This window comes from Wyeomyia smithii, chromosome 3, assembly GCF_029784165.1.
Source record: "Wyeomyia smithii strain HCP4-BCI-WySm-NY-G18 chromosome 3, ASM2978416v1, whole genome shotgun sequence".
In the NCBI taxonomy this organism is placed as follows: Eukaryota; Metazoa; Arthropoda; class Insecta; order Diptera; family Culicidae; genus Wyeomyia; species Wyeomyia smithii.
Window position 1 is genome coordinate 173,781,332 of NC_073696.1, and position 27,884 is coordinate 173,809,215.

A 27,884-nucleotide genomic window follows, 5' to 3' on the forward strand; every position below is an offset into this window, starting at 1 on the left:
CGGAGGAAGAATACGCGTTCTTAGCTGGCTTGATAATCGACGCCGCGACGCAAGCTCAGACGAAACCGATACCCGGGGTAACGATTAGACAACGCCCTCCCAACAAATGGTGGGACAAAGAGTGCTCTGAGCTGTACGCGCGAAGGTCCGCGGCGTATAAGGACTACCGGGAGTACGGCACTGTCAACCTACTACGAAAGTACGAGGCACTGGGCAGGCAGATGAAGAGCTTAGTAAAGGCGAAAAAACGCGGGTACTGGCGGCGGTTCGTAAACGCGTTGTCGAGGGAAACAGCGATGAGCACTCTTTGGGATACCGCCAGGCGCATGCGGAACCGTGACGTTTCGAATGAGAGTGAGGAGTATTCAGATCGCTGGATACTCGATTTTGCCAAAAAGGTCTGTCCGGACTCTGTACCGGAACAGAAAACCTTTCGCGACGCGTTTATAGTAACTACGGAAGAGCCTCCATTTTCGATGTTGGAATTTTCAATGGCTCTCCTGTCGTGCAACAATAAGGCTCCAGGGTTAGATAGAATAAAATTCAACCTGTTGAAGAATCTACCCGACTCTGCAAAAAGACGCTTGTTGGACTTGTTCAACAAGTTTCTTGAGCTAAATATTGTTCCGCATGACTGGAGGGAGGTAAAAGTCATTGCTATTCGGAAACCCGGGAAACCTGCCTCTGATCACAATTCATATAGGCCGATTGCAATGCTCTCTTGCCTCCGGAAATTAATGGAGAAAATGATCCTCTTACGGTTAGACAAATGGGTCGAAACAAACGGTTTACTTTCAGATACTCAATTTGGCTTTCGCCGGGGCAAAGGGACGAACGATTGCCTAGCGTTGCTTTCTACTGAAATTCAACTCGCATTTGCTCGAAAAGAGCAAATGGCTTCTGCGTTCTTGGATATTAAGGGGGCTTTTGACTCTGTCTCTGTAGAAGTTTTAAGCGCGAAACTTCATTCGCAGGGACTTTCACTAAATTTGAATAACTTTTTGCTCAATCTGTTGTCAGAAAAGCATATGTATTTCTCACATGGCGATTCGACAACTTCCCGAATTAGTTACATGGGCCTTCCCCAGGGCTCATGTTTAAGTCCTCTCTTATATAATTTTTACGTCAATGACATCGATGAATGTCTTGCAAATTCATGCACGCTAAGGCAACTTGCAGACGATAGCGTTGTATCCATTACTGGTAGCGAGGCTAGCGATCTGCAAGGACCATTGCAAGATACCTTAGACAATTTGTCTGAATGGGCTCTTAAGCTGGGTATCGAATTCTCTCCGGAGAAAACTGAGTTGGTCGTTTTTTTCTAGGAAGCATAACCCAGCTCAGCTGCAGCTCCTACTAACGGGTAAAACGATCTCTCAGGTTTTAGTCGCTAAATATCTCGGGGTCTGGTTCGACTCTAAATGCACCTGGGCTTGTCATATTAGGTATCTGACACGAAAATGCCAACAGAGGATTAATTTTCTTCGTACGATTACCGGAACCTGGTGGGGAGCCCACCCAGGAGACCTTCTAAGGCTTTACCAAACAACGATATTGTCAGTTCTTGAGTACGGCTGTTTCTGCTTCCGCTCCGCCGCGAACACGCACATTATAAAATTAGAGAGAATACAATATCGTTGTTTGCGTATTGCCTTGGGTTGCATGCAGTCGACCCATACGATGAGTCTTGAAGTGTTAGCGGGTATTCTTCCGTTGAAACATCGTTTTTGGAATCTCTCTTACCGGTTGCTAATTCGATGCACAGTTAGGAACCCATTAGTAATTGAAAATTTCGAGAGGTTGGTCGACCTTCAATTTCAATCCAGATTTATGACTTTATATTTTGACTATATGGCTCAAGATATTAATCCTTCTTCATACGATTCCTCCAATGTCGCACTTTTAGATACTTCTAATAATGCTATATTTTTCGACACCACCATGAAACAAGACATTTCTGGTATCCCGGATCAATTGCGACCCCAAGAGATCCCTAAGATTTTTTCGAATAAGTTCAAACATGTTAGTTGTTGGGTAATAACTGTGTCCTTCGTTTGGCCTTCGATAGCCGCCTTGTTTCCTGGATTTGCTGGCCCAATATTCCTCCTAATAGGGCGATAGGCCTCCAGAATGTCACCATCAAATTAAACACCGTGTAATTATAGAAACACTACACTGTACTGGCTACTCCTATATTTTAACATCTTAACTTCATAATTATTCTAATATCTCAAATTAACAAATGAATTTTTAACGATGACCAATAGACTCGCATCTAGCGTGCGATTTCGACCGTTGATGGCAAGCGACTCTTCTCCGTCCGATCGCACTCGCTCTTATCCAGCATCGATCGTCCCGGCTGCACGAACAGACATACGGCTCATCGGCGAACGCACTCCTGCTTCGTGCGATGTTTCCTTATCGGTTATCAGTTTGGTTGATATTGGCTGCATACGTTCGGATATAACGATAGAGTGACCAAACATCCTCACCCGCCCTGAAGTAGTTAGACTTCTGAAAGAAAAGGAGAAAGAGAACAGTCCCGTCGACGTACTGGCTGACATCATCATGTTGGAACGATTACTGGCATGACTCTTGATCTGTTCCCGTCGCATCTTCAACCTGCGGCAGGAAGCACAGTTTCTCCACTGGTCGAGTAAAAGATCCTGTAGCCGTTTTAACAGTGACCACTCGAACCACTTCATCCGTGCCAGGGTGCAGCTGACTGATTCGTCCCAGCTTCCATCGCATTGGAGGTTGATTTGCGTCCATAACAACAACCAGCCGACCGATTTCCACCTTTACCGGCCGCTCCCAATTTTTCGTCCTGCTTTGAAGCTGCACCAAATATTCCGATTTCCAGCGTTTCCAAAAGTCTTGCAACTGACGCTGGACCAATTGATACTGATTCAAACGATTCAATGGCACAGCACTATAGTCGGGTTCAGGAATGGCTTGAAGTGATCCGCCCGATAAAAAATGCGCTGGAGTCAATGGTTCCAAATCCGTCGGATCATCCGATATTGGAGTTAGGGGCCTGGAGTTCAGACATGCCTCTACTTGCGTCAACAACGTGATAAAATCCTCCGTTGACACTGGGTTCCCACCTATAACACGTAACAAGTGGTACTTCGCTGAACGAACAGCCGCCTCCCAGAGGCCTCCGAAGTGCGGTGCCCCTGGGGGGTTAAAATGCCAATGAATGCCGTTTGCTGAGCACTCTCTGGCAACCGCTTGTTGATGTTGGGGGTCTTTTAACAAAGCAAATAGCTCTCTCAGTTGATTCCTAGCGCCGACAAAATTAGTCCCATTATCCGAATATATGTCTGACGATCTACCCCTCCTGGCAAAAAATCTGCGTAACGCTTGCAGAAACCGTTCTGTTGAAAGGTCCGTCACATGCTCCATATGCACAGCCTTAGTGCTCATGCACACAAAAATTGACACGTAAGTCTTTATCGCGGTTTGTCGCCTGCCCGCTCGAACGTAAACTGGGCCGAAGTAATCCACTCCACATTTCGCAAATGGTCTTGATATTGTTACTCGCGCTGCTGGTAGTTCGCCCATTTGTTGTCTGAAAAGTTTCGGTTTTGCTCGGAAGCAGCGTTGACACCGATGAATGATTTTCCTGGCCAAGTTCCGACCACCCAACGGCCAAAACCGTTGCCTCACAGTAGCTAGTAACAACTGAAGGCCTGCGTGCATCAAATTTTGGTGATAATGCAATAGTATAAGTTCTGTCAGCACATGCTTCGCCGGTAAAACCATCGGATGTTTAGCATCTGCCGGCTCTTGAGAATGTTCTAACCGCCCACCTATCCGTAGTATACCGTTTTCCGCTATCTTTGGATTAAACCATCTTAGTAAAGAATGACGTGAAACAGCCTCGCCTTTTCTTAGTCGTTTTAAATCCTCGGAGAACGCGTCCTGTTGGACCCTCCGAATAATGGCAAACTCTGCTTCTCTTAATTCCGCTGTTGTTATGAAACATCCATTTTCCCTTGGCATTGCCCTTGCCTTTAATCGCAAGCAGTAAGCAGTTACTCGCAATAACCTGGTGTATGATGAAAATCTAGCAATGTACTCATGCATAAACCCATTCTCGTTGACTGCCACCACAGCAGCTGCAATTCGTCTTCCTTCTAGCGCTCCTTCCGAAAGATTTTCCTGTCCTTGGGGCCATTGGTCTTTTTCTTGTTTTAACCAATCTGGTCCCTCCCACCACAAACTGTTTTCAATTAATACTTCTGGCGTTACTCCACGCGAAATTAAGTCAGCCGGGTTGCTCAAACCTGGTACATGATGCCAAGTGTGCTCCTCTGTTATGGCTTGGATTTTAGATACGCGATTTGCTATGTACGTAACCCAGGTTCCTGGGGAAGCTTGGATCCACCGTAGAACACAAGTGGAATCCGTCCAAAAATGCACTTCATAATCTGGTCCGATTGACTCCGTCACCTTTTCCCATAATTCCGCAACTAGTCTAGCGCCACATAATTCGAGTCGCGGTAGGCTTTGAGTTTTTAATGGAGCTACCTTAGATTTAGCAGTAAGAAGCTTAACTGTGACCAACTGGTTTGCATCCATAGATCTTACGTACACACATCCACCGTATGCTCGTTCAGACGCATCAGAAAAACAGTGAATATGAACTGATGCTGCTGCGGATGCAATTACGCATCTCGGAATGCGCAACTCATTTAACAAGGCCAACTGCTGATGGTAAATCCGCCAATCTGCCTCAAGAGTCTCGGTTAGAGGCGAGTCCCACTCCAATGCACACCCATCCGTATTTTTCGCACTCCATAAACGTTGCATGAAAATTTTAGCCTTCGTAATCGTGGCTCCTAGGAGACCCAAAGGGTCAAACAACGATGCAATAATCGAAAGGACCTTCCTTTTGGTTAGTGTTTGATCTGGCGCCAGCTCGGGAATGACGAAACTAAACCTTAACGTGTCTGATTTTGGTAACCAAGTTAAACCTAAAGCCTTAACTGCAGAATCCTGCTCCCAGCTGATGCCATTTGCCTCTGAGAGCGCCAAATTGTTTTTCGGAATATCCTTCAATACTGCTACACAGTTCGATGCCCATTTCCTCAATCGGAATCCTCCACTTTCCAGCATTGCATCCAGTTGCAATCGCAGCCTTGTAGCTGTTTCGACATCATCGGCGCCTGTAATCACATCGTCCATGTAGACATCGTTTTCAATAACGTTTGCTGCCAGAGGATAACGCTCCGCTTCATCTATCGCTAGCTGCTTAAGTGTTCGCGTTGCTAAAAACGGTGCCGGTTTCGTACCGTATGTAACTGTCTTTAACTCATACGTTTCCACCTCATCTTCCTCTCTGAACCGCCATAAAATACTTTGGAGAGGAGCATCAGCTGGGTTTATTCTTATTTGCCGAAACATTTTTTCGACGTCCGAAACGAGCATGATTTGACGCATTCTGCAACGAAGAACAATTGATCGTAGATCCTGCTGAATAACCGGACCCACTAGTAGAGCCTCATTCACAGAAATCCCTGTAGAAGTCCTGCAGGACGCATCAAACACCACACGAAGCTTCGTAGTGGTGCTCTCCTCCTTCACAACTGGGTGGTGAGGCAGAAAACATCTTTTAATTCCGGGTGTGCCGTCATCAACAATTTTACGCATGTGATCAAGTTCCAAATATTCTGAGATAAATTCGTGGTATTGTTTCCGTAAGTTTTCATCCCGAGATAATCGCCGTTCTAATCCGATAAAACGTTTAAGCGCAATGTCCTTAGATTCTCCCAACCGTGCCAAAATGTCTTCGTTTTTTGGAAGTGAAACCGTATATCGTCCATCCGACCCTCGGTGGACAGTGGTACTAAAATGCTCCTCACAACGACTTTCTTCAGGGGAATAATTATGGGTATCTCCTACTTCCTCGCAGGACCAAAACCTTTCCATCATCTCCTCCAGTTTGTCAGATATCGCGATATTGCAGGTGATCTGCGTCGAATTAGTCAGTGTTGCAGCCTCTCCGGATACTATCCAACCAAAAACGGATTCTGTTAACCGTGGTAGTCCCTCTCCTAATGACATTGCCTTGCCAGTCCGAAAGAAACCGAAGAACGATTGGATGCCAAGTATGATGTCCACACTATTCGAAACGAAGAATGACGGGTCCGCTAGTTCGATCTCTTGTGGTATAACCCATCCCATAGTCTGCACCGTTGCAGTAGGCAATTTTGATGTCAATTTTGGTAATACTAAGAAATCCATAACCTCGGTAAATGTTGAGTTTCGCGATCTGATGTTCACGCGGATCGTATGCTTCACCCTAACGGAAGCTGCACCAATTCCAACGACAGAGATTTCTACCCTTTCCTTGGCAACGTGCATTTGTTTGCACAATCTTTCCGAAACAAAATTGCATTCTGATCCTGAATCTAAAAGGGCGCGCGCTGTATGCCGCACACCATGATCATCCTCGATGATAATTACCGCAGTAGCTAAAAGTACCCTTGAATCACGCTGCTGTGCAACATTGGCTGTTACCTTCACAGCAGCGACATTACCGACCCTTGTATTCGGTTTCATTTCAGTCAGCGCCGCTTCCTTGCTTTGCTGGGTGGCCGATGTCTCTCCCACCTGAGAAGATTTATTACTGCTATCTGCTTCCGTCTTAAAACAAACCATTGTGTGATGCCGACCATTGCATCTTTTGCACGAAAATTTAGACGAACAATCCTTTGCCTGGTGACCCTTTCTGAAGCAATTTCTGCACAGCGAGTGTGTGCGCAATAATGTTTCCCGGCCAGCCGCTGCCATACGCTGAAACGTCGGACACAAATGTAACCAATGACTATCCGAGCATGCAAAGCATTTCGGAGTTGACGATTGTATCGCATTGTGACTGGCCCGTATGGTAAACGGCCTTTTCTTCGGCGCTGGTATTACTACTGGTTTTGGATCAGTGTTTTTAGTGGGTATCGCTTCTAATATCCGTATTCTACGGTGAAGAAATTCTGTTAAATCCTTGAGAGTGTCCTTTTCTTTAGTAGAGGACAGTTCCTCCCATCCCCTCCGGGTGTAGGTATCCAGCCTCGAGCTGAGAATCTCAATTAGCAAAAGATCCTTGTAGTCACCAGGTTCAATGACTTGATCCAAGGTTTGAGTGACTCTATCAAACCCTTCCAGCAGCTTATGGAGTTCCGATGACGACTCTTTTGATATAACCGGCAGCTTAAAGAAAGCTTGCACTTGCCTCCGTTTAAGCAGTTTACTGTTGTTATATCGCTTGAGTAGCGTTTCCCAAGCGATAGTGTAGTTTCCCTTAGTTAGCTTCAATGGATCAATTAATGCCTTGGCTTCTCCCTCGAGACATCCCTTGAGATAGTGTAGCTTTTCCACTTCCGATAAATCAGCTTTCCAATGTATGAGTGACGTGAAAAGGTCTCTGAAGCTGAGCCATTCGTCAATATCGCCATCAAAGCTCTGCAATTTTATTTGCGGTAGCCGTACATGCTCTCCCGATGACACCAGTGTGGGTTCAGCTCCCCGAATGGTCTGTTCCGATGTACCAGGTTCTCGACGCTCCTTGATCCGATCTATCAAAGATGCCTTCATCTCATAATACCGATCTTCGAAGAGTATCCTCTCTTTGGTAAGTGAATCTTCTTCTGCTTCATATTCCTCGTGAGACTCTATCTCGTTGATGACGTCGCCGATTTTTTCCCAAAGATCATCTAAACGCCCAAGACGAACTGTTACCTGACTGGTCTTAGTGTTTGCATCCATCGCTTGGATGAATTTAGCAATGTTGGAAAGTGATGTTTGCAAGCCTCGGAGTTTTGTTTGTAAAGACTTCATTGATGTTGTCTTTTTCGCAGCTGCTGACGAAGCGGTCGAAGGCATGGTTGCGCTCAGATGAATAACCAGAAAAAATAGATGGATGTAGTATTCCGAAAGTTGTCTAGCTTCTACTTGACATATACTGTTCCAGCCTACCTGGGAGACTAATAACTGCGCCCCTCACAGGAATTAGAAACAGTATCGACGTGCCTGGGTGTATTAACCGCTATCACAGCTGAACAGTAAGTGCCTCAATAATTTTCTCCGAACAAGTGGTCAGTTCGTACAATCAGGGGAACGCAGCAATGTAGTATTCAACTAAACCCAACTTCAGCAGGACATATACTTATGCCTCACCTGGACAACTAATTACTTCGCCTGGACAAATTCAACTTCAACGGACAGTATATACTAGTCACCAGTAGCGTAGCTTAAGGGCATTCAGGGCTCCGATCCAAGAAACAATGCCACAAATTGTCGAACGGGAATTTTATTTTTAATGGCAGTATCAAAAAATAAGCCCCAGCTGGGCATATACCCAAAGGTAAATTTACCTGGGAGAAATAAATGTTGCGCAATGTCACTTCCGAGACTTTGCGGTTCCGATTAAAACGTTTGATTTTCTCTCCGATTTTAACCAATAGGTAGCATGCATCCATGCAGCATGCAATTTTCCCCGATGTATTTCTCCAATGCAGTGACCGATAGCGACGAAATGACGTGGGGATACGAAAATTGGTGTTAGAATCACAAAATAAATTGTCCATCGGCTGGACATAGACTATGCTCTTTACTAACCTGACCGGCCGTAGAGCATCACCAGTGACTCTATCGATGCGTTGCTATCCCCAGTAGTGGATTCCACGCGTTCTTTCCCTTCGATGATGGCGGATGATCAGCCTCGGTTGTTTCCGCGATGGCCGCTCAGCGTAGATCTGTGTAACAATGGCGATGAACAACTCTCTTTTGCAATGGCTTCCCTTCAGCTTGGCGTGGGTTGTAGTGAATCGTGTAGCGATGATGTTTCCGATAACCGTAATCTGGCCAAAGACCCTCCGTGCAAATCCGTGTCCCGAATCCTTGTAAAGCCAATCCGGTTCGAAGGACCAGCAATGTTGGGTAATAACTGTGTCCTTCGTTTGGCCTTCGATAGCCGCCTTGTTTCCTGGATTTGCTGGCCCAATATTCCTCCTAATAGGGCGATAGGCCTCCAGAATGTCACCATCAAATTAAACACCGTGTAATTATAGAAACACTACACTGTACTGGCTACTCCTATATTTTAACATCTTAACTTCATAATTATTCTAATATCTCAAATTAACAAATGAATTTTTAACGATGACCAATAGACTCGCATCTAGCGTGCGATTTCGACCGTTGATGGCAAGCGACTCTTCTCCGTCCGATCGCACTCGCTCTTATCCAGCATCGATTTGTCCCGGCTGCACGAACAGACATACGGCTCATCGGCGAACGCACTCCTGCTTCGTGCGATGTTTCCTTATCGGTTATCAGTTTGGTTGATATTGGCTGCATACGTTCGGATATAACGATAGAGTGACCAAACATTAGTTATGATAAAAGGTTTTACACTGACGGATCTAATCTAGATGAGTCCACTGGCTTCGGTGTTTTCCACGAAAATTTTACCGCCTCCTACAAACTCGATGCTCCTGCTTCCGTGTACGTCGCAGAACTTGCTGCTATTCAGTACTCTCTTGGAATCATCGAAACCCTACCCACAGACCACTACTTCATCTTCACAGACAGTCTCAGTGCCATTGAGGCTCTGCGATCGATGAAGCCTGTGAAGCACACCCCGTATTTCCTGGGGAAAATACGGTGGTTTTTAAGTGCTTTAACAGATAAAAATTACCGGGTTACCTTAGCGTGGGTCCCTTCTCATTGCTCGATTCCGGGTAACGAAAAGGCTGACTCTTTAGCTAAGGTGGGTGCTATTGATGGCGATATTTATGAAAGACCAATTGCTTATGATGAATTTTATAGCATTTTGCGTCAGAGAACACTCAACAGTTGGCAATCATCATGGAACTCAGATGAACTGGGACGGTGGCTACATTCCATTTTTCCTAAGGTATCGACGGAAGCATGGTTCAAGGGGTTGGATGTAGGTCGGGACTTCATTCGCGTGATGTCTAGACTTATGTCCAATCACTACACGTTAAACACGCATCTCTTTCGTATAGGGCTTGTAGACAGTAATCACTGCGTTTGTGGCGATGGCTACCATGACATCGAGCATGTTGTTTGGTCGTGTACCGAATACTGTGGTGTTAGGTCCGAGCTTATAGATTCCCTTCGGGCCCGAGGAAAACAACCGAACGTACCCGTTAGAGACATTCTGGGAAGCGGTGATCTCCAGTACATGACACAGTTATACTGCTTTCTGAAAAACGCTGACATTAAAATTTAAAATTTTCTTTGTCTATTTGTCAGATTAAGGATACAAATATGCTATGCTGAAGACACGGAAACGAAGAGCCCGCAACTATGCTTACACAAATATTTTGAACCCACAACAAACAAGAATACAATTGCTCTACCAGTTGAAAAACAAAGTTCCAAAATAGTTTTAAGTCAAAATTGTATCTCCCCTCCTCTCACCTTAAATCCCCACTAGCTCGTAGTCGGCCGCGAGAATAAAGAAAAGGCCTCCCTCTTTTCCCTGCTAACGTAGAATTAAAACGAATTGTACTTGGCTCAGTAAAACAGAAAATGTATCGTGCCGTGTCAAATAAACTAATTTAAAACTTAAAAAAAAACACATTACGGGATTCGAAATACGTTTTTACTTTTACCAAAACTAGATCTTGAGACATTTGGAGGGAGGAAAGGGCGCATTTCATTGGTTTAATGTTTTTTTTTTTCATTTCTACGTAGTTATGTGGATTAAAACGTTAACTTTTTCGCAGACGTGTTCCTTGGACACCAACAAACATTTTTGTTATAAAAATTCACATGTTATCTCTTGAGATGTGATTAAAGAGGAGAACTAAGCATGAATGGTCACGCTAAATTCTTCTTACTTTGATTTATTTCTTCTAAAAGTTACATAAAAAGAGGTTTTACTGTGAACGGTTGACGAATATCCGGTTGTCACCCGAGTGTGGTATATTCGGAACTGGGATGACCCCACATAACATTTTCCACAATAACGACTTCTGGTTTCAAAAATAATCTAAAGTGGTATTTGGCCAACCATTTCAATACTTCCGAAACTTCCGAGCTCCATACGTCATTTTGAAATCCGAAATGACGACTTCCAGTTTTTGTAAAACATCCTCAAATCACAAAATGCAATCCAATATGAATATTTCCGTGCTGTGCGTACTCAGAATGTTAAAGTACTTAAAGTGATGATGGACGTATAAGATGTGAAATATTTTTGAAGTGAGTTGTGCTAATAATGCCATGAATTATAAAAAATGATTCCTAATTTTGAAAATTTTGATCCCGAGCATCGCCGGGAACGTTCAACTAGTTTAAAACTAAAACATTATTGACACAGTTTATCAATAATATTTGCAATTAACAACAATATTTGCAATTGTGTTTGTTTTTATAAAATTTAATCATAAAAGATTTACGTTTCTAGGCACATTATAATGACATATACAATTTGTAATTAACGGATAAATTCGCTGGGCAAAATTTCACATATTCGGATGTTGATCAATATCAATTCAATTAGAAATATTTATAATTATAGTTATGTGATGCAGCCAGTAAATTTGACCTTTTTGAACAAGTATACCTTTAAGCAAAAAATATATATACCTATTTGAATCAACGTAGGCTGTTCCAAAATATACTAATGTTGAAAAAGTCCTAAATTGAAAGATAATGTTAGTTATAGCATTTTTGTAAAATGTTTCAACTTTCTAAAAAATGTTTCCAGGTTGCCTAAACGTGATTTATGAAAAAATGACTTTTATAAGCTACAAAACCATTCTTTTGCACTTTTTTTTCAAATCTGTTCGATTCCTACATTTTTCCATACATATAAATTTTTTTGTGGGATTGTTTTTGAATATTTTGCATGGTTTAGTTCAGCATCGCATTCAATTATTTGACACACAGAGCCCATTGAACATCACAAAAAAGTGAATTTTTCTCATAATTTTCAGATAAAACCCTTCAAGATCAAGAACTGAAATTTTTACTGCAAAGCGGGATTCAAGACGAAAATTTACATGAAAAAATATCCTTGATATCTTATCGGGGGGCTGCGATATTATTGTTTCTACATGTGATGGAAAACTATACTTGTTCAACAAAAACGCGACTAAAGCTCATAATCTCCATTGCGCAGTGGTTTATTTTCCCGTTTTTGGGCGATTAATTGAATAGTGATTCAAATTGATTGATTATAGCCATAAGGTATGTTCGGAGAAGTTTCAGGGTATTCAAAAATTCATCTTTTAATGTAGAAAGATGGGTTAACAATCCACCAATGAGTGAGATAAAAAAAATTACTTCTCAATCAGAAATAGACGCAAGGTCTCTTCGACAAAGTTTTAGGCCATCCTAGAACAAGAAACTTTACCGAAGACATCATGCTTCTATCTCTTACATATTACGAGCAACATTAAGTTTTCTATTAGAAAGCACATCACAATTTCACAATTACAATTTTCTTTTTTTTTTTCGCAGATTTTTCTGAATTTTTAAACCTTCTGCTAAGTTATCAGCGATCCAAAAGCATTTGTTTTCTGAACATTGTTATTTTTTATCTCCCAAAATAAAACAGTTAAATAACATATTTCTAGATAAATATTTCAAAAGGTCCTATCTGCTTTCATCGTTTTTCCGGAGCGTCTTTTCATTTTGGTAATGGTTCAGCTTTAGTAACTCTCCCAAACGTAGTTTTCATTTAGAAGGCTAGAGTGATCCCTCCGCTAGCAACTGGTGCAAATAACGTGTCATAAAAGGTATTTAATGAGTTGTGGTGATTGAATGAAGGTGATCGATAAAAAAATCGACCAAAGCAGATAGGACCTTTTGAAATGTTTATCTAGATTAGTGAAAATGCATAGTTTTCCATCACATATAAAAATGCCAATATCTCAGCCCCCCGATAAGATATCAAGGATCTTTTTCCATGTAATTTTTTGTCATAAGTCCCGCTTTGCAATAAAATCTTTAGTTGTGGATCAAAATAATTTTTTTTTCGGTGTTTTGAAGGGTTTTATCTAAAAATTATGTGAAAAAATAATTATTCTGTGATGTTTAGTGGACTCTGGGAGTCAAATAACTGAATGCAATGCTGAACTAAACCATGCAAAATATTCAAAAACAACCCCACAAAAATGAATAAATATATGGAAAAATTTAAGAACCGAACAGAATTGTTAAAAGTGCAAAAGCGTGGGTTTGAAGCTTAAAAAAGTCTTTTTTTCCATAAATCCCGTTTGGGCAACCTGAAAACAATTTCTTAGAAAGTCGAAATGTTCTTCAAAAATGCTATAAATAACATTATCTTTCAATTTAGGGCTAAGCACATTGACTTTTTCAACATAGATGTTTTGTGACCACCTAATCAACAGTCCTTCCGAGACACTAACCGAACGATGACCTATCACTAGCAGTGTTAGTGTTCTCAATTTCTGGTCCATTTCACAGTATATTTTCACCTTCTGCTCTACTTGGTAACAAATCTGACATCGAAATCGCTCTTCCTGGGTTACTCTGGTTTGTCTACCGTCTTTGTTGACTGATTTTGGACTCTGATCGGGGGCACAGGAGCAGCACAAACTAGGACGCAATGCAAACATTCTGCCGCTGAGTGTGCCATTTTCGATGCAGTGGCAATGGCCAAATCACAGCTTGAGGATATGCTTGGTGTCATGCTTCTAGATATCAGTCTGCTTGTTGCGAATTTGTATGCTTTCTTTACTCGTATTATGGTGGTATAGGATAATCCTTGAATGAATTGACTTAGTGGATGTAAAATTCTTCGTATCTTGCTGAATATAGTTAACAATAATAATAATGATGGAGATAGGCATAATAAAAATGCTTTGCAGCAACGTGTGAGTTTGAGATTTCGTGCAGACTTAAAGAGAAAACTACAGTTTAAACACATTTCTTCGTCTAAACACATTTCTGGAAAATTAATGAAAATGATGAAAAATTATAGCCACAATGAAAACATTATAATTACACATGATTAGCGGTAGGGCAGTTTCGTGTGAGGGCACGTGATGAATACGTTCTATTCGCCTTGAAGCACTTTACGTGCAGAGCTTCATAAACTAAGCAAAGACTCAAGTTCATCATAGCTATTCGAGAGGTGTTTTGTAACGATGTAACGGAAAGTAAATCTATAACGTCCGTCATAAATCTTCCGGACACCAAGCCGCAATCGTGCTCGCTCGGTTCAAGACACTTTTCGCTGGAGGTCCCACAGATATCTTCGAACCGTTTGACGTTAACTCGCTTCCACTTCACAGCATACATTTTTAGAGGAGGATTGCGAATAAGGTAAGATGGACAGGTACATCAAGCATTGCTATTTGGCTTGAACATAAAAAACCAATGAAGACCCATTCCAGTATCCGATTTATCAGGCATGCATTGCTAGCTGACCTGTGCCACACTTGCTAAATAACTTGTTCGTGCACAAACGTGGATGGATTCATCAGCTGAGGAAATCACGGATATATTTCATTCGTTATCCCGCCGTGACCAGACCCACGTGCGATAAAAAAATCGCAACGATCAAATGCCAGAGGCACAAATGTATCTGCACAGTTCTTCGCACTTCATGGACCATGAGTTAATTGCATTTCAGTGGCATTCTTCATTCGCACTATCCTGCCATTCTCTATACCGACGAGGCCATGTCACAGAGGAAGCTTGTCGTACGGTATTATTAGTAAGGCACGAGCTGTCATGCGATGTCAGAATGACGTCATGTTAGTAAACGTACCCCTCATCTTCAAAACACAGCTTGCGTTGAATAGTGTTTTAAAATTGTAGCATGATTTGTTTATGAGATACCATTACTGAAATGAACTTCACCGACAGCAAAATTTTTCGTTTTATAACATTATGGTTAGCAAATATTATAGGCAAATGAGGAGAACCATTTGTTTCTGAACTTGTCATAACAAGTTAATTTCATGATCGTATACAGACCAGAGCCAATTAAGATTTTTTGACGTAGGACTATGGGTTATTGGGTTTCATCATCACAAAACGCGTATACTTGTCGGTACTGCATGTTTTTCTTTTTATCACACGAACCGAAATCAAATTCTACAATGCAAGTATAATATAGTGCGCCCATTGCATTACATAACCTGTATGTAACATTTTCGTAATACACAACGCTACGAACTATATTGTTCGTAGTATTTTACTACAGATCGGACTCGATTATCCGGAGTATCGAAAGAAAATTTTCTCCGAATCGAATTTTCCGGATAATCGAATCACAAAAAAAATATTCGAAGCATATTATTAATTCTGGTTTGAAAGAGTCGCCTAATAAATCTTGGCGATTCCAATTATAATCAAGCAAAACAAATTTGTTGACCTAAGAACGGAAACCAGAAAATAAAGCCGCAGAAAATATATGGCATAAATAAAGACCTGAGAGCAACGAAAACAATCCAAACTGCCATAAATTAGAGAAATGATTTTCGTTGTCGTTACATTTGGTAATACCAGCAGAATCAAAAATATGTATTAGATAAATTCGATATCGAGATCGGTTGGATAGTATACCTATATATTTAATCTATTTGCCACGTTTTGAAAATAAAAACCAACAAATCAACCGTCACATGTTTCAATCGAGACGTCGAGTGTGGCCTTTATTGTTCCTAATTCACTCGTGAGTATGTTTTATTATCGACTCGATCCGTACAATCCAACTGCTGCGAGTAATGTCTGGGAAAATCGAAAGATTTCAATAAAAGTTTTACAGAACAATTAGCTAGACTGAATTTTGTTTTTTTTTTCACATACTCATTATTTACGTATCACTAGCTTCTTCCAGCAATGAAAACGTTTAAAATATGATCGTTGGTTTTGAACAGATAAAAAAATTATGATTTAATTCAAAACAGAAATAATTTCATCATTAAAATCTGGCTTCGTCGTGTCGGGTTGTTAAAACTGAATCACAAAATAGCATACTACAGGTGGGGTAGGGAACCTATTTTAACATGACTATATCAACTTGTTTACTATTTTTCTTTCTGTCAGTACTTGTTTGTTACTGATAACAACAAACTGAAGTGTCCAATCGAGGGACACTATTTCAGTCAGTTGATTTTCTGCAGCACCCACATCGCGCTAAAATGGTTACCATTTCGGTTGATTTTTATTGAAATATGACACCTACATGACAATAGGATCGTTTGTTCTCAGTAGTTTCCTAATGAAGACCGTTTTGCAGACATTTTGTCTATCTTAACAGTGTAACGTTTGTTTCTTACAGCTGATTAATCGGTGAACATACGTCGTGAAAGGCACAAAAACACACTACTGTGAAAATCGGTCTACTCACGCACTTCATGCGCTCGATGAAATATATACGATCCAACTTGTTTTACATTTGTCGTGTCGAAATTTGTTAGCCGTAAAAGTAGCGCCAGTTTCTGAGTAATCTGACAAAATGGCCAGAGAGGCTTACCACTAAACCGTGGATTATATATCGTTGTGTTTTCGGAGAAACGTTAGTAAGGGAAACGGAGCATTTATTAAACGCAGTCATCACAGCGGTAATTGAAATAGACTATACATACTCGGTGCAATTGAACGCTGAGCTCGCCAATCCATAAACAAATTTCTCTATTGAGCAGTGAGCAATTTGTTAGTAGATAATATAAATTTATTCGATTAGCCAATCTTCAAAGCCAGATATTGTGAGGAAGTTTTAGGTTTCAGAGAAATATAAGGAAACACATGTCTCTGTCAAAACAAGATAGTGGATGAACTGATGAACGTAAAAAAATGATATAATTTAAAATATTTTTGGAATTTGAATCGAATGTAGAAAGAATGTCCTGTAAACGTTTGGTTAGAGTCTCTAGCTGGAGCTAGGAAGAAAATGTACAACCATTAAATGACCAGATGACCAACTATAGCTTTTCTCTACTAATTACTAATAAAACTACTAATAAAGAATATCACGCGAAAATATTTCTTGAGCGTGATATGATTTACACGTCACTGTTTGTAAATTGCTCGAAATGTTACAGTATACCTAATAGGTGGCACTTGATCATTCAACAGTCGGATACACCTCGAAAACAATTGTTAATGTATTCAAGTTATTTATTGCAACTTTTTATAATATACTGTATTTTTGTATCTAGATCAGTGCCAGTGCCAGTGCCAATTCATAAACTTTTGAGAGATTGTCCCTAAACACTGATATTTCAATCATTCAATTCAAACGTTTAAAGTTATTCAGGTTTAAGAAAATTTTTGGTGCATAAGCAAGCACAAAAAATTCCCTGGATATAATTCGCAATGAAAACTCAAAGAGTAAAGTAGTCAATTCAATCTTATTCTAGCTTTTTCGGTTCCTAGGTGCTTCCTGAGAAACAAGTGGTTTTTACTTAATTTATGATGTTGCGATATAGAATTAAATTGATCGCCATGAAATAAATACAAATTGGGTGTGTAACGAATTGAATAAGAAGTGATAAAATGGAAACATTGTTTGCATTTTATCACTTCTTTCATTGAAATATTTTCTAAATTGGAAAAATGATGGAATTGATTTATTTACTATTTGCACTATAAACACAAATGTTAATGCTGTCACGTTTTGCATATTGAAATTTGTCACGCACTTGTTTCACACTTCCGTCTTCTGTGCGTCACCAAAGGAAGTTTTTAAGCGGTTTACTTAGCATTGTACGAAATCTTTTCGACGGTAAATTCGTAGTTGGTACGATATCCTATTACAATAGTTTGGGTCGCAAGAACTATAAAATAGTTGAAATGAGTTCACTGTGGGTTGTTTTTTTTATTCTCGCTTATTTTCCGTCGATCTAGTTCCGCCACTGTTGTTGTGCCAATCACCGACGCCCGGGGAGGCGACTCCACCCAGGACCCTAATTCACGACCCGTTTATTAACGGACCGGCGCCAACGGCTTTACTTCCTCATGCGATGGAAGGCGTGATCCCAGAGATTTTTCGCCTCAGAAAATCTCCCGGTGTCGGCTAGGATTGAATCTAGACCAGTTGGGTTGGTTGTGAGTGGATCACGCCACCTCAAAACCATCGACACCTATGTCGGCGGTGGGATTCGAACCCAGGCGTCGAGCGTGGTTGGCGGAGGCGTTACCAACCACGCTAGGCCCCCGCTCTGACTGTGGGTTGTTGTTAAGAAGTAAAATATTGCTGTAAATTGTATTTATATGCGTATACTCTACATTATATGTATACTGGTGCGCACAGTGTGAAGTAAGATAAAATATGTGGAATGCTCTTAATTGAAAGTTAGATGTTTCGAAAACGGTGGCACATAAAAAAAGTATTGTCTCTTGAAATATTTTAAACCGGCTCAATTTGCTGGTCCTAGTTTCATCCTTACATCATTCAATGTTACCAAACACAGCAAGTACTGGTCTTTGACTTCTATCTTCTTTTATTCTATTTCCTTCCAATTCAAGGCTTTCAATCGATTGCCAACTGTCAACTGATTTGGTCACACCACCCATCGATGTAGTGCCATTAAGAAGTACAGTTATGTAACAATGCTGCCACTTCTCAACTGGGCCTACCTACGTCAGTACATCGCACATCGTCACTATTTTACTGAACAGCCTCCGGTGTTGGATCTACGACAGCAGTATTCCAATCTGTCACAGGTACTGCTCAGGAATCTAAAACGCATAGACTTTCACCACGATGTTGCCATCGAACAACAGGACAGTCAAAGCTATCAATGTCACTTTAACAACGCCTCCAATATTTGGAGATTTGGACCTATCGCGTCATTATATCCTGAAATTTTTTTGTCATCTGTTGACCAAGGTAACAGAAAACTGTTGAATGGGGACAAAACCAAGGTCGTAAAAATAAATTACTTCTACGCAAACGGTAGCAGCTCTTTTATTATGCGATTTAGTGATAACAGTAGCCAGCGAAGTGCTAACGTTGAGGTGATTGAAGCTGGAGTTTTGGACACTTCGTGCGGCAGCCCACTTCCAGGAGTAGTCGATAGCGATCCTAGCATAAACTATACCGTGGCTGAAGTAGTGCCTCCTTCCGATCCAATTGGATCAGGGGATGCACTAAGTATGAACATCACTCCGGCACTTTCACAGGTAAGCATTTTCGATTACTTCTTATTACGAGCTTTAGTCAGTTGTTTTCATATGAAAAAGCGTGTCAAAGTTGAAATACAATTAGGCTAAAGTTAAACGTACATTATGTCAAACATACCGTTAACGTCCGTACGTTACTTTTAAATCATTGGTCGTAAAATTTTACAGGTCTTATTGGCGCCCACATCGGCGAGCGGTCCCGGAGCTGTCATATCAGCTGCTGTTGCTGCGGCCACCAAGGTTGGCACTGCCAACGAAAATGCGACAAGCGACGAAATAAATTCCTTTTATTTTTATGAGGTAAGTTGGCATCATTTTCAGATTGAGCCGAATAATAAGCTGTCTTTTGGAAAGGCATTTTTACGACAAACGAAATCTTACCACAGCTTCGTTCGCGTGCAAGTGAAGAAGCAGATAGGAAAGAGCCAATGTCAGATGAAACAATGAGTGCCTTTATCCATATCAAGTGGTTAATCAATTAATTAATATTAATTTGGTGATAAATTTTGTTAACACGTAATTAAATATTTCGTGTAGATCTAAACTGCTTGTGTGCAGTTATTTTTCACATGAGCATCAATTTTAAAGGGGGAAAAATACAATACACGTTTTTTTGCGAATTTTCACAATCTAAACTTTACCAGCGCACTATGGTAGAATGATAAACTCATTGAAATCTTCCAAGCGGCTAGTGTATGCAGTTAAAAATGCGAAAAATAGGTAAACTGGAACACAGTGATGCACTCGAGACGAATATGACGCAATCGTCGTTTAACTAATTACATTTTTGTGTTTGTTTGTCGTACGGTGTATATTATTTATTATTTTTAATTTTTTGTTGATTGGTGCATATATTTTTCTAATGACAAAATCATTATTTATAACCTAACCGAAGGCATCTCACCGATCAAAGAAAACATTCTGGTTCTAAAATTTTAAGCCCATAGCGTCTTTAGCCCATATGAACATCTGCGCAAAACGTCGGCAGAAAAAATAAATAAATGGGACTGTTTTCTAGAATTGCTTTGTACCTATAGCAAATCCAAGCAACATGGAGCAAAAATTTATATCGATCATTTTTTATTTAGCTGAACCTGAAATTTTGCACAGACGAGTTTCATTTTGTGCTTTTATGGGACTCAGTACTATACAATAGAAACCGATCTCGATCAGGCAAAGCGGACCAACGAAAGAAAAAAGGATTGGCTCTAATTTTAATACTAAACAGAAAAATTCATTTCACTTCTTTATTCCTAATTAAGGGTTTCATGATGCGGTACCGTTCACGATAACGCTTTGGAGCCCATCGATGAAATGCAGAAGGGAGGGTACGTATCTCGACCGTTCACCGGTCAACCAATGTGGGTCGACAATTCCACATCTCGCCGATATTCCGCCGTTTTCCTCCTGGGGACGTTTTTAGCTTGGCTGGCATGTCGAACTGGCTCGGTTTCACAACGTATTCTTGGTTGTGATCCCTTAGCACCGAGTGTGGGCTGATGGCGGGTTCCACTGGGGTGTAGGAACTATCCAGTCCCGAAAGTGTCCAGGATTTGTCGTACTCCACGAGGCGATCTGGTTCACTCGAACACAGCGGGCGCTATTTTTTCCTCCTTCTGATAAAGCGTACCGTTCTTCTCCTGGCAATCACTTTTAGTATCACTTTCAATTTTTCCCTTTATAAATGTCACGTACGTCTTTCCGATCTGACGGTTCGAGCTCTAATCACCTTCTCCAACGTCGGTCACCTACTGTAGACCTGCTCCCAATCCTCGATCTCCCTCTCTCTTTTTTTTCTTTCTCTCTCTTTTGCTTTACCCGGATGCAGCGATCTTGATGACACATTTTTTTGATTCAGCATACACCGGGGTGGCGTTGTGTCAGGGTTTTTTTGTTTTTTTTTCTAGCGTAGGACTACGTCTTTGTTTCTATACTAGATTACATTTTGTAAAATTGAAAATGAAACTGGCAAATGTTGCGTCAGATTTCAAACGATTATAGCAAGCGAACGACTCAATGCATCTTAGTCATTCATATGTCGGTAAATAGATAAAATTTGCAACAATTGTTTGATATAATGTTTAACATTGTTGCTTCACTGCTTAATGGTGAAAAAAGGTGAAAAGTTCCAAGGTCAAGCTTTCCCATACATTTTCCTTACTATTCCCTTGTTTCCCGAGCACGGATAACAATAACATGCACGTAATAAATTCCACTGCCTACATATTCTGACTCAACAAAGTGTTTTGTTCCGTTTGTCTTTCTCTAAGCTGCGTGGCCACGCCCTCATGGCAAAAACACTTCACTGCTAAATTGAGTGATTTTCCGGTTTAATTGTGTCCACTCGAACACCGTTATCAGTCAAATATTAGCAACGAAAATTAGTTAATCTATGAACCAGAGTGATTTTCGCATCGGGAAAACAAAAACTTTTTTTTGATGCTTATGAAAATCACTCAGTAGTATCGAAGGTGTTTTAGTTTGTTTCTCTTTCTCTAAGCTGCGTGGCCACGCCCTTTTGGCAAAAATCTACGTTGATACAAAAGACTGCATGTAGAAAATTCAGCTTCAGTCTAGTTTGTCACACAATAGCGAGTGAAGTATAGCTGTTAGAGGTACGCGACATTGAGAAACGAGAGCTGCCAACGTGTCAACTTCCAGGCACTGCGGAACATATTACCTTTATTTTGCATACGGCAGCAACAGTTATTATCATACGCTGCAGAATATTTTGCTGGCACAGCTACTGGAGGGCACAGTGGAGAGCAAACTTTATTATGCGCGGTCAAGCCAAATATTCAATGCTACCGATGGTGCGATCATCAGCGTTCTGTAGCACGAATTTCTAACTGAAGATTATGGAATCGGTTCTTTTCAGAACTATAGATGCTTGAAGATAAGAGTTTTGAGAATTTTCGCAACTACTACTAGTGTAAAATTTTAATGTATTCATGCATCGTTAGTTTTACAATAACGACCATCAAATCGCCGGCTTCGTGCAACAGTGGCACAACTCAAAATTTTGCATTTTTGAGTTTTTGATGACAAACGATGCGAAATCGAGTTAAGTTGCATCCCACGAAACCCCGTTTAAAAATTCCCAAATAATCCAGAGTTATGAGTAGAAGTGGCTTTGCTGCACAAATCGAAATTTCTACATAAAGTTAGTAAAAATAAGGCTTTAACTTGGACAACGTGCTCATAATATGTGCATAATAGACCTAAAAGTGTTAAATGAGGATTGGTAAAGTCAAACTTCAAAGTTTTCTTGAAAATCGAAAAATAAATTTTCTACGCAAATTTTCAAACGCGTTTTTTCGAAACTATGATTTTTGAGTTGTGCCAGTGTTGCACGGAACCGACGAAATATAAACGGTAGTGTTGCCTATGAACAGTTTATCGCAGCATATAATATATACATTTAGTCCTTTGTCACCATTTCATACAACCCCTAGAGCTATATACCTTGTAGTATTTTGTTAGCGGTTCTTTATCGGTTGAAATAATTTTCCGGTACATTTTGCTCCTCTAATTTTTGTAACCGCCCGTAAGGTGTGGCCGCCTTCTGGGATTTCTGATGGCCTCTTGGAGACCACGTCAAAAGCCCCAACGTCTGGTCTGCACGTTTCGGGGTGGGCTCCAAAGGCCTCTTTTGTTCCCAGAATATCAACCGGCGGCGAATCCACGGGCTTACAAGCGGCTACAATACATAACATTTTTTTTCGCAAACTATCGCCGCCTAATTATGGAGTAAATTAAGTTGTTTATGTTAGTATGTTTAGTATAGCTTAAATCTATGTTAAACAAAAAAAAAAACAATATTTGGAAAACGAAATAAATTAACAGCTAACAACAATATCAAAGAGCCAATCACAAACAAAACAAAAATTTACAACTTACATACTACAAGTTAACCAAATCTTCAATTGGGCCGTTCACCTTGAAAGCGATCGGTAACAGTAAGTAACTGACCAGTTCCTTTTTTTAACGGCATCTTGGCATCCGTCCTAGCACAACAGGCGGATATTTCCATTGGCGGCGGCCGTTTCGCCTTCTACGGCCAGGACATGGGTCCAGGCTCTTTTGTCCCGTCTGCAAGATCGTTGTACAGCCTTTTCTAGTTCATTATATCGTTGGCGGGTGGCTGTCTTCGCAGCTCTTGTTCATGCCCGCTCAATGTTAGCTTTTGCCTCTCTCCGCTCGTCAATCATCCTTCAGGTTTCGTCCGATATTCATTCCCTTCGTCCACTGCGTAACTTGCCAATGGTTTCATCACCTGCCATGATGAAAGCATTTTTGATGTTTATATACTGTTCTTCGACGGTTTCACCGAAGGGTAGTACCGAGGCTCGGGCTTGCAGTTGTTCAACGAAAGCCCTTTTACTTCGGAATTCTCCAGCCGGTGGACGTCATAGCGACATCCGACTCTCTCTTCACGTCGCAGGACATGTGCTATAGCTAAAGGACATAGCAAAGCTAGAATCTACAGCTTTACTGAAGACATCACACACATATCAAACAAACTTATAGTTTCAAAAATGTTTTTGATCATCAATATTATTTTTACACAAAACCTTTTTGAAACTTAGCCGTGATTAAAACAACATTACTATTAGCACATAACGATGTCTTTAGCCTAGCAATACTCAGAGCGAAAGATAATTGGAGAGAATATTGTTAGCCAGACGAACTGTCAAAAACTGAGCCAAATAAACAAGAAAAAGAAACAACACATTGAGAGGTACTGCAATAAGTTACAATGAATGACATGTTTATTGTCATACGTTTTTCTTGTTCTTTAGAGTTCTCCAGGCGCGTTTGTGCTAGTACGATGTATTCGATTTTTCTTTGTTAGCTGTAAAAATTTTTTGTCACCTGTGAGAACTGTCATCTAAAAGAGAGAATATAAAACTACCAAATTTGATTCACACTCTCACAAATTTCAATATACAGTGTAAAGCGGGCCGCGTCGTGGTGTCCATGTGTTTTCACTTAGAGAACTCTATTGCTGAACAATTAATTATAAATACTTCAAAATTGCATTATCACGGTGATTTTTAACCAGAGATTCACAAAACTTTTGTATGTTGACAAAATAATGATCAATTGTGGTGAAAGTGTATAAGATTGAACATAAACATGAAATTTAACACCTTCGCGGATTTTGCGATGCGATGGGGTTTATTATTCCCCAGTACTTCTATCGTCACCACCGATTATACGAGCCGAATGAAAAAGTTAGTCAGCATTGCACTTTGAAAAGAGATCTGGCACCTCTGACCTAAACCCAGTTGCCAAATTGGTGTTTTTTTTCATCGCCTATCTCTTTCTCTCTCTCTCTCTCTCTCTCTCTCTCTCTCTTTGAGTATCTCTACTTCAGCCTATAGAGAAATCTATGCAAAGTCTGGTCAGATTAGAACTGACAATAAAATAAAATAATGAAATAGCGCTTTGAGTCTCCGACTCCCAAAGTCCGACTGAGCTCAGAAGGCGAAACTTTTGAGTCCTGTCGTTTAACCAAATTTGACGGTCAATTTTTTTTCATGCATTCTTCTCTAGGGAGCATTTACATAGACAAAAAGTGAAGAGATTATTCATACTATTCAGAGCCGGGTTTGTTTTTTATAAGATTGGGAATAAAAGAATAAGAGAGGTGTATGATTAAATGGTTATGCAATCCTGCTTAACATTACATAGAAGTTTATCAGAAGTCCCTAATTTAATATAGATTTTCCAGTAACTTTTATTGTGGACAATATTTTCCTCGTGGTAAAAATGATTCGAGAAATTGCATACCTGGACGTCCCGGGAAGGTTGTTTTGATTGTCAAATTTTGCTTGGAATTGATCAGTATGCATATGTGCTGCTTGTGTTGCCAAGCTTTTCCTTTCTACCTCGAAAAAGCAAAATACAACACTTTGCAGGCGGAAAATTTGAACCATAACTATGAAACAATTTGACTTTATTAATCGTACGACCTCATGCACCGATCGCGCACCCTGATAACGGTTTTAGCAATCACTTTGAATCATGCGATGGTTAATATAATGACCTCATTCATCAATATGGTGTGCTGCAAATGCTCACTCGATTGATTAACACTGGGTACAAATAATCGAATGCACATTAAAGGCTCCGGGAAATGTACGCGGCTGTAGGTAGTAGTCGCATGTTCTGATGGTAACCAGCAGGTTTATTGGTTCTGATGGTTCATAGTCATTGAATTGAATCGCTGTCTGGATGCTATCAGCATAAATTATACGATCGTCTGTCGGACCAAAGCTACTACAGGTAATGGTTCGGTTACATGCACTGTGGCATGGAGGAACGTCACTGAGGCTGTCGCCGATGCTCAGCTTTGACATGATGCTGCTGTTGCTACTGCCGCTGCCGCTGCTTCTATGACTTGTTCTGCGTATTTTGCCCATTGGTTTGCTCTTGTGTTTTGCATATTCCATCCAGTCGTTTGACCAGAAGTTTAATTAAATGTGACAGTAAAACTTAATCATGTGCATGCGATGCGGTATATTCCTACCTGTTGCTTCCGGAAATAGAAAGCTGAAAATAATTGCTTTCCTGTCAGAAAACGTTTGCTTGCAAAACGAAGACAATAAGTAGTTATTCGTCAGCTTTTTCAAATTCTTAACTGCAGCATAGAAATTAAACGTGTATTCTAGACTTAATGAGATCACTCTACGGACTATAAATTTAATTACAAGTTTGTACTAGGTTGGAAATTTTAGCACATTATCGCACAAAGTATAATTATAAAATACTTTTTAATTTGAATAATATATGCACCTTTATTGAGAGTTATAGTGCAATGATTATAATTTAGGTGAAACGAAATGAAAATCAATTAGTCGCTGTTAATGACAACAACATTTTTCTCACCAATGTAGGAATCTACCTGGTTTAAAACAATGTGCTCAATGATTTTAATTAACTCATGTGCAACTATCGTTTTCCCGGAAACTTTCACACTATTTACTTACAGTTTATGATCTATATGTGTCGCATTAAAAGAACATCATGATTGGAATTTGAGGCATTATTTTTTTCCTCATTGTAAGTTGATACCAGGTAATTAGTGATAGCGATCATTTGTCCCCGTGAGGATTTACCTGAAGTTATGCGCATCATCATCTTCTTTTCGATTCTATACGGGCAACCCTTTGTAGATGGTTAGGAAAGGAAAAATAACTTCATTTCTGCTGTAAATCGTACAAGCATTACGCATAGCAATCGAACGGTACGTGACTGCAGTCAGGAATATTAATTAACACGTTTTGACAACATTAATGTGCATGGCTCATCTTTGAGAAAAGGTAGCTTTTTCTTGTCTAGTGCTGCAATCATCACGGAACAGAGCAAGCACAGCACAGAGAGTTGTAACGATTCCCCTTGCCAGTTTCACTGTAAAAAAGCGTACTTCCAACAGGTTGCATCCACAAATAAAATCCCAAGAATGTACCGTACACTGCACGGAGATACATGCGATTGCTTCTATGATGCTTCAGTTATTATATTTTGTTTAGGTTTTTTCTTGAGCTCAGTACTGTACTCAACTAGTGCTATTGGTGCAAACTATCAAAAGCTTATACAAACAAACATTCATTTATTGACAGTTTTTTTTTCTTAAAGTCAACTCAAATGAATTACGTCAATAGTTTAGTTTATTGTCTCGAAAACCTACCCACTGTAAGCGGATACAAGCCTTTTACTACTAAATTTAAAAAAATATATATTCTAGTGAAAAGTCACTAACGTTTATTCTACGTAAATGGTTAGAGCGCGCCATCAAGTAGATTAGTCAAGTTTTTTTTCACCGTTCTTCGTTTCAACCAGTGATTACGGCTCCATAATTTCCCCAGGTGTCTCCTGGAGCCCGGTAGCTCTATGACGAGAAAGCTGAACGACAAACGGATCCAAAACGTAGGACTGCAACCGTAAAGACAATGTTTATTTATTGACTTTTTCACACCGACCTACCAGTTCTGTACCATTCTTTAACGTTTTTACTGCCATCTACTCAATGAAGGGTACACGTGTGTATTCATGGCAATCAGTTGAATTATTTACTTTAATAAGCTAATTTGTTTGTTCACTTTTATCTAAAAGATATCAATGATGCCGCTACCAAATGTGTGGCAACCATAAATAAAGGAATATTAATGTAAGACAACTTAAACTATGTTTTTGGCATTTGACTTTTAACTAGCTATACAGCCAGAAAATAGGACCACAAACTCCTGCATCCAGAATAAATAAAAACTTTGCAGACGTTTTTCTAAGGTTATAATGGAGTGCCTTGAAGATTAGTTAATTATATCTGTGGATGATTAAATTTACCGGATACGTGTGAGCAATTTCAGTTTCTGACGTGGCGAGAAAAAAAACTAGTGTAGCAAGAATCAACTTGTCAGTTGTACTGACAGCACACGGCAGAGTTTCAATGCAGTCGCCTGGAGAGAAGAATTAGATAAGATGTGTACATACGCATCATAATGATACCACATCTTGCCACACCAAAGATGAATTACCAGCAACAGTATTCGTAATTATTGTAGTAAGCGTTGTACATTAATTGTGTTTCTTTCAATCAATCAAGCGTTTTGCGAAAAAATTTCTAGAGAAAAAACTAGTTTTAGCTGGGAGAATACAGCTCATAAAATGTAGAGTTTCAGCAGATATTAATGCCCTTAAAATAATAACTTTAATTTGGTCTTAGGTTGACTAAA

General features: G+C 40.2%; 2 protein-coding genes across 2 annotated transcripts in view; one reads left to right on the top strand and one right to left on the bottom strand.

Moving 5' to 3' along the window:
* The window catches only part of LOC129729971 (cardioacceleratory peptide receptor-like), an 80,080-nt gene that overhangs the window by 22,105 nt on the left and 30,091 nt on the right, over nt 1–27,884 (top strand). Inside the window, exons 2-3 of the mRNA XM_055688904.1 lie at nt 18,487–19,143; nt 19,312–19,443. Of these exons, the coding sequence (XP_055544879.1) occupies nt 18,571–19,143; nt 19,312–19,443 (705 nt within the window). The 5' untranslated portion in view covers nt 18,487–18,570. The remainder of the gene's footprint in view (nt 1–18,486; nt 19,144–19,311; nt 19,444–27,884) is intronic.
* LOC129728856 (uncharacterized) lies at nt 2,581–7,887 on the bottom strand. The gene has a single exon (XM_055687321.1). The coding sequence runs from the start codon at nt 7,885–7,887 to the stop codon at nt 2,581–2,583; it is 5,307 nt and encodes a 1,768-aa protein (XP_055543296.1).

What these genes read in the sequence shown, in the direction of transcription:
- LOC129728856 (XM_055687321.1), bottom strand. Translation starts at nt 7,887, where the DNA reads ATGCCTTCGACCGCTTCGTCAGCAGCTGCGAAAAAGACAACATCAATG.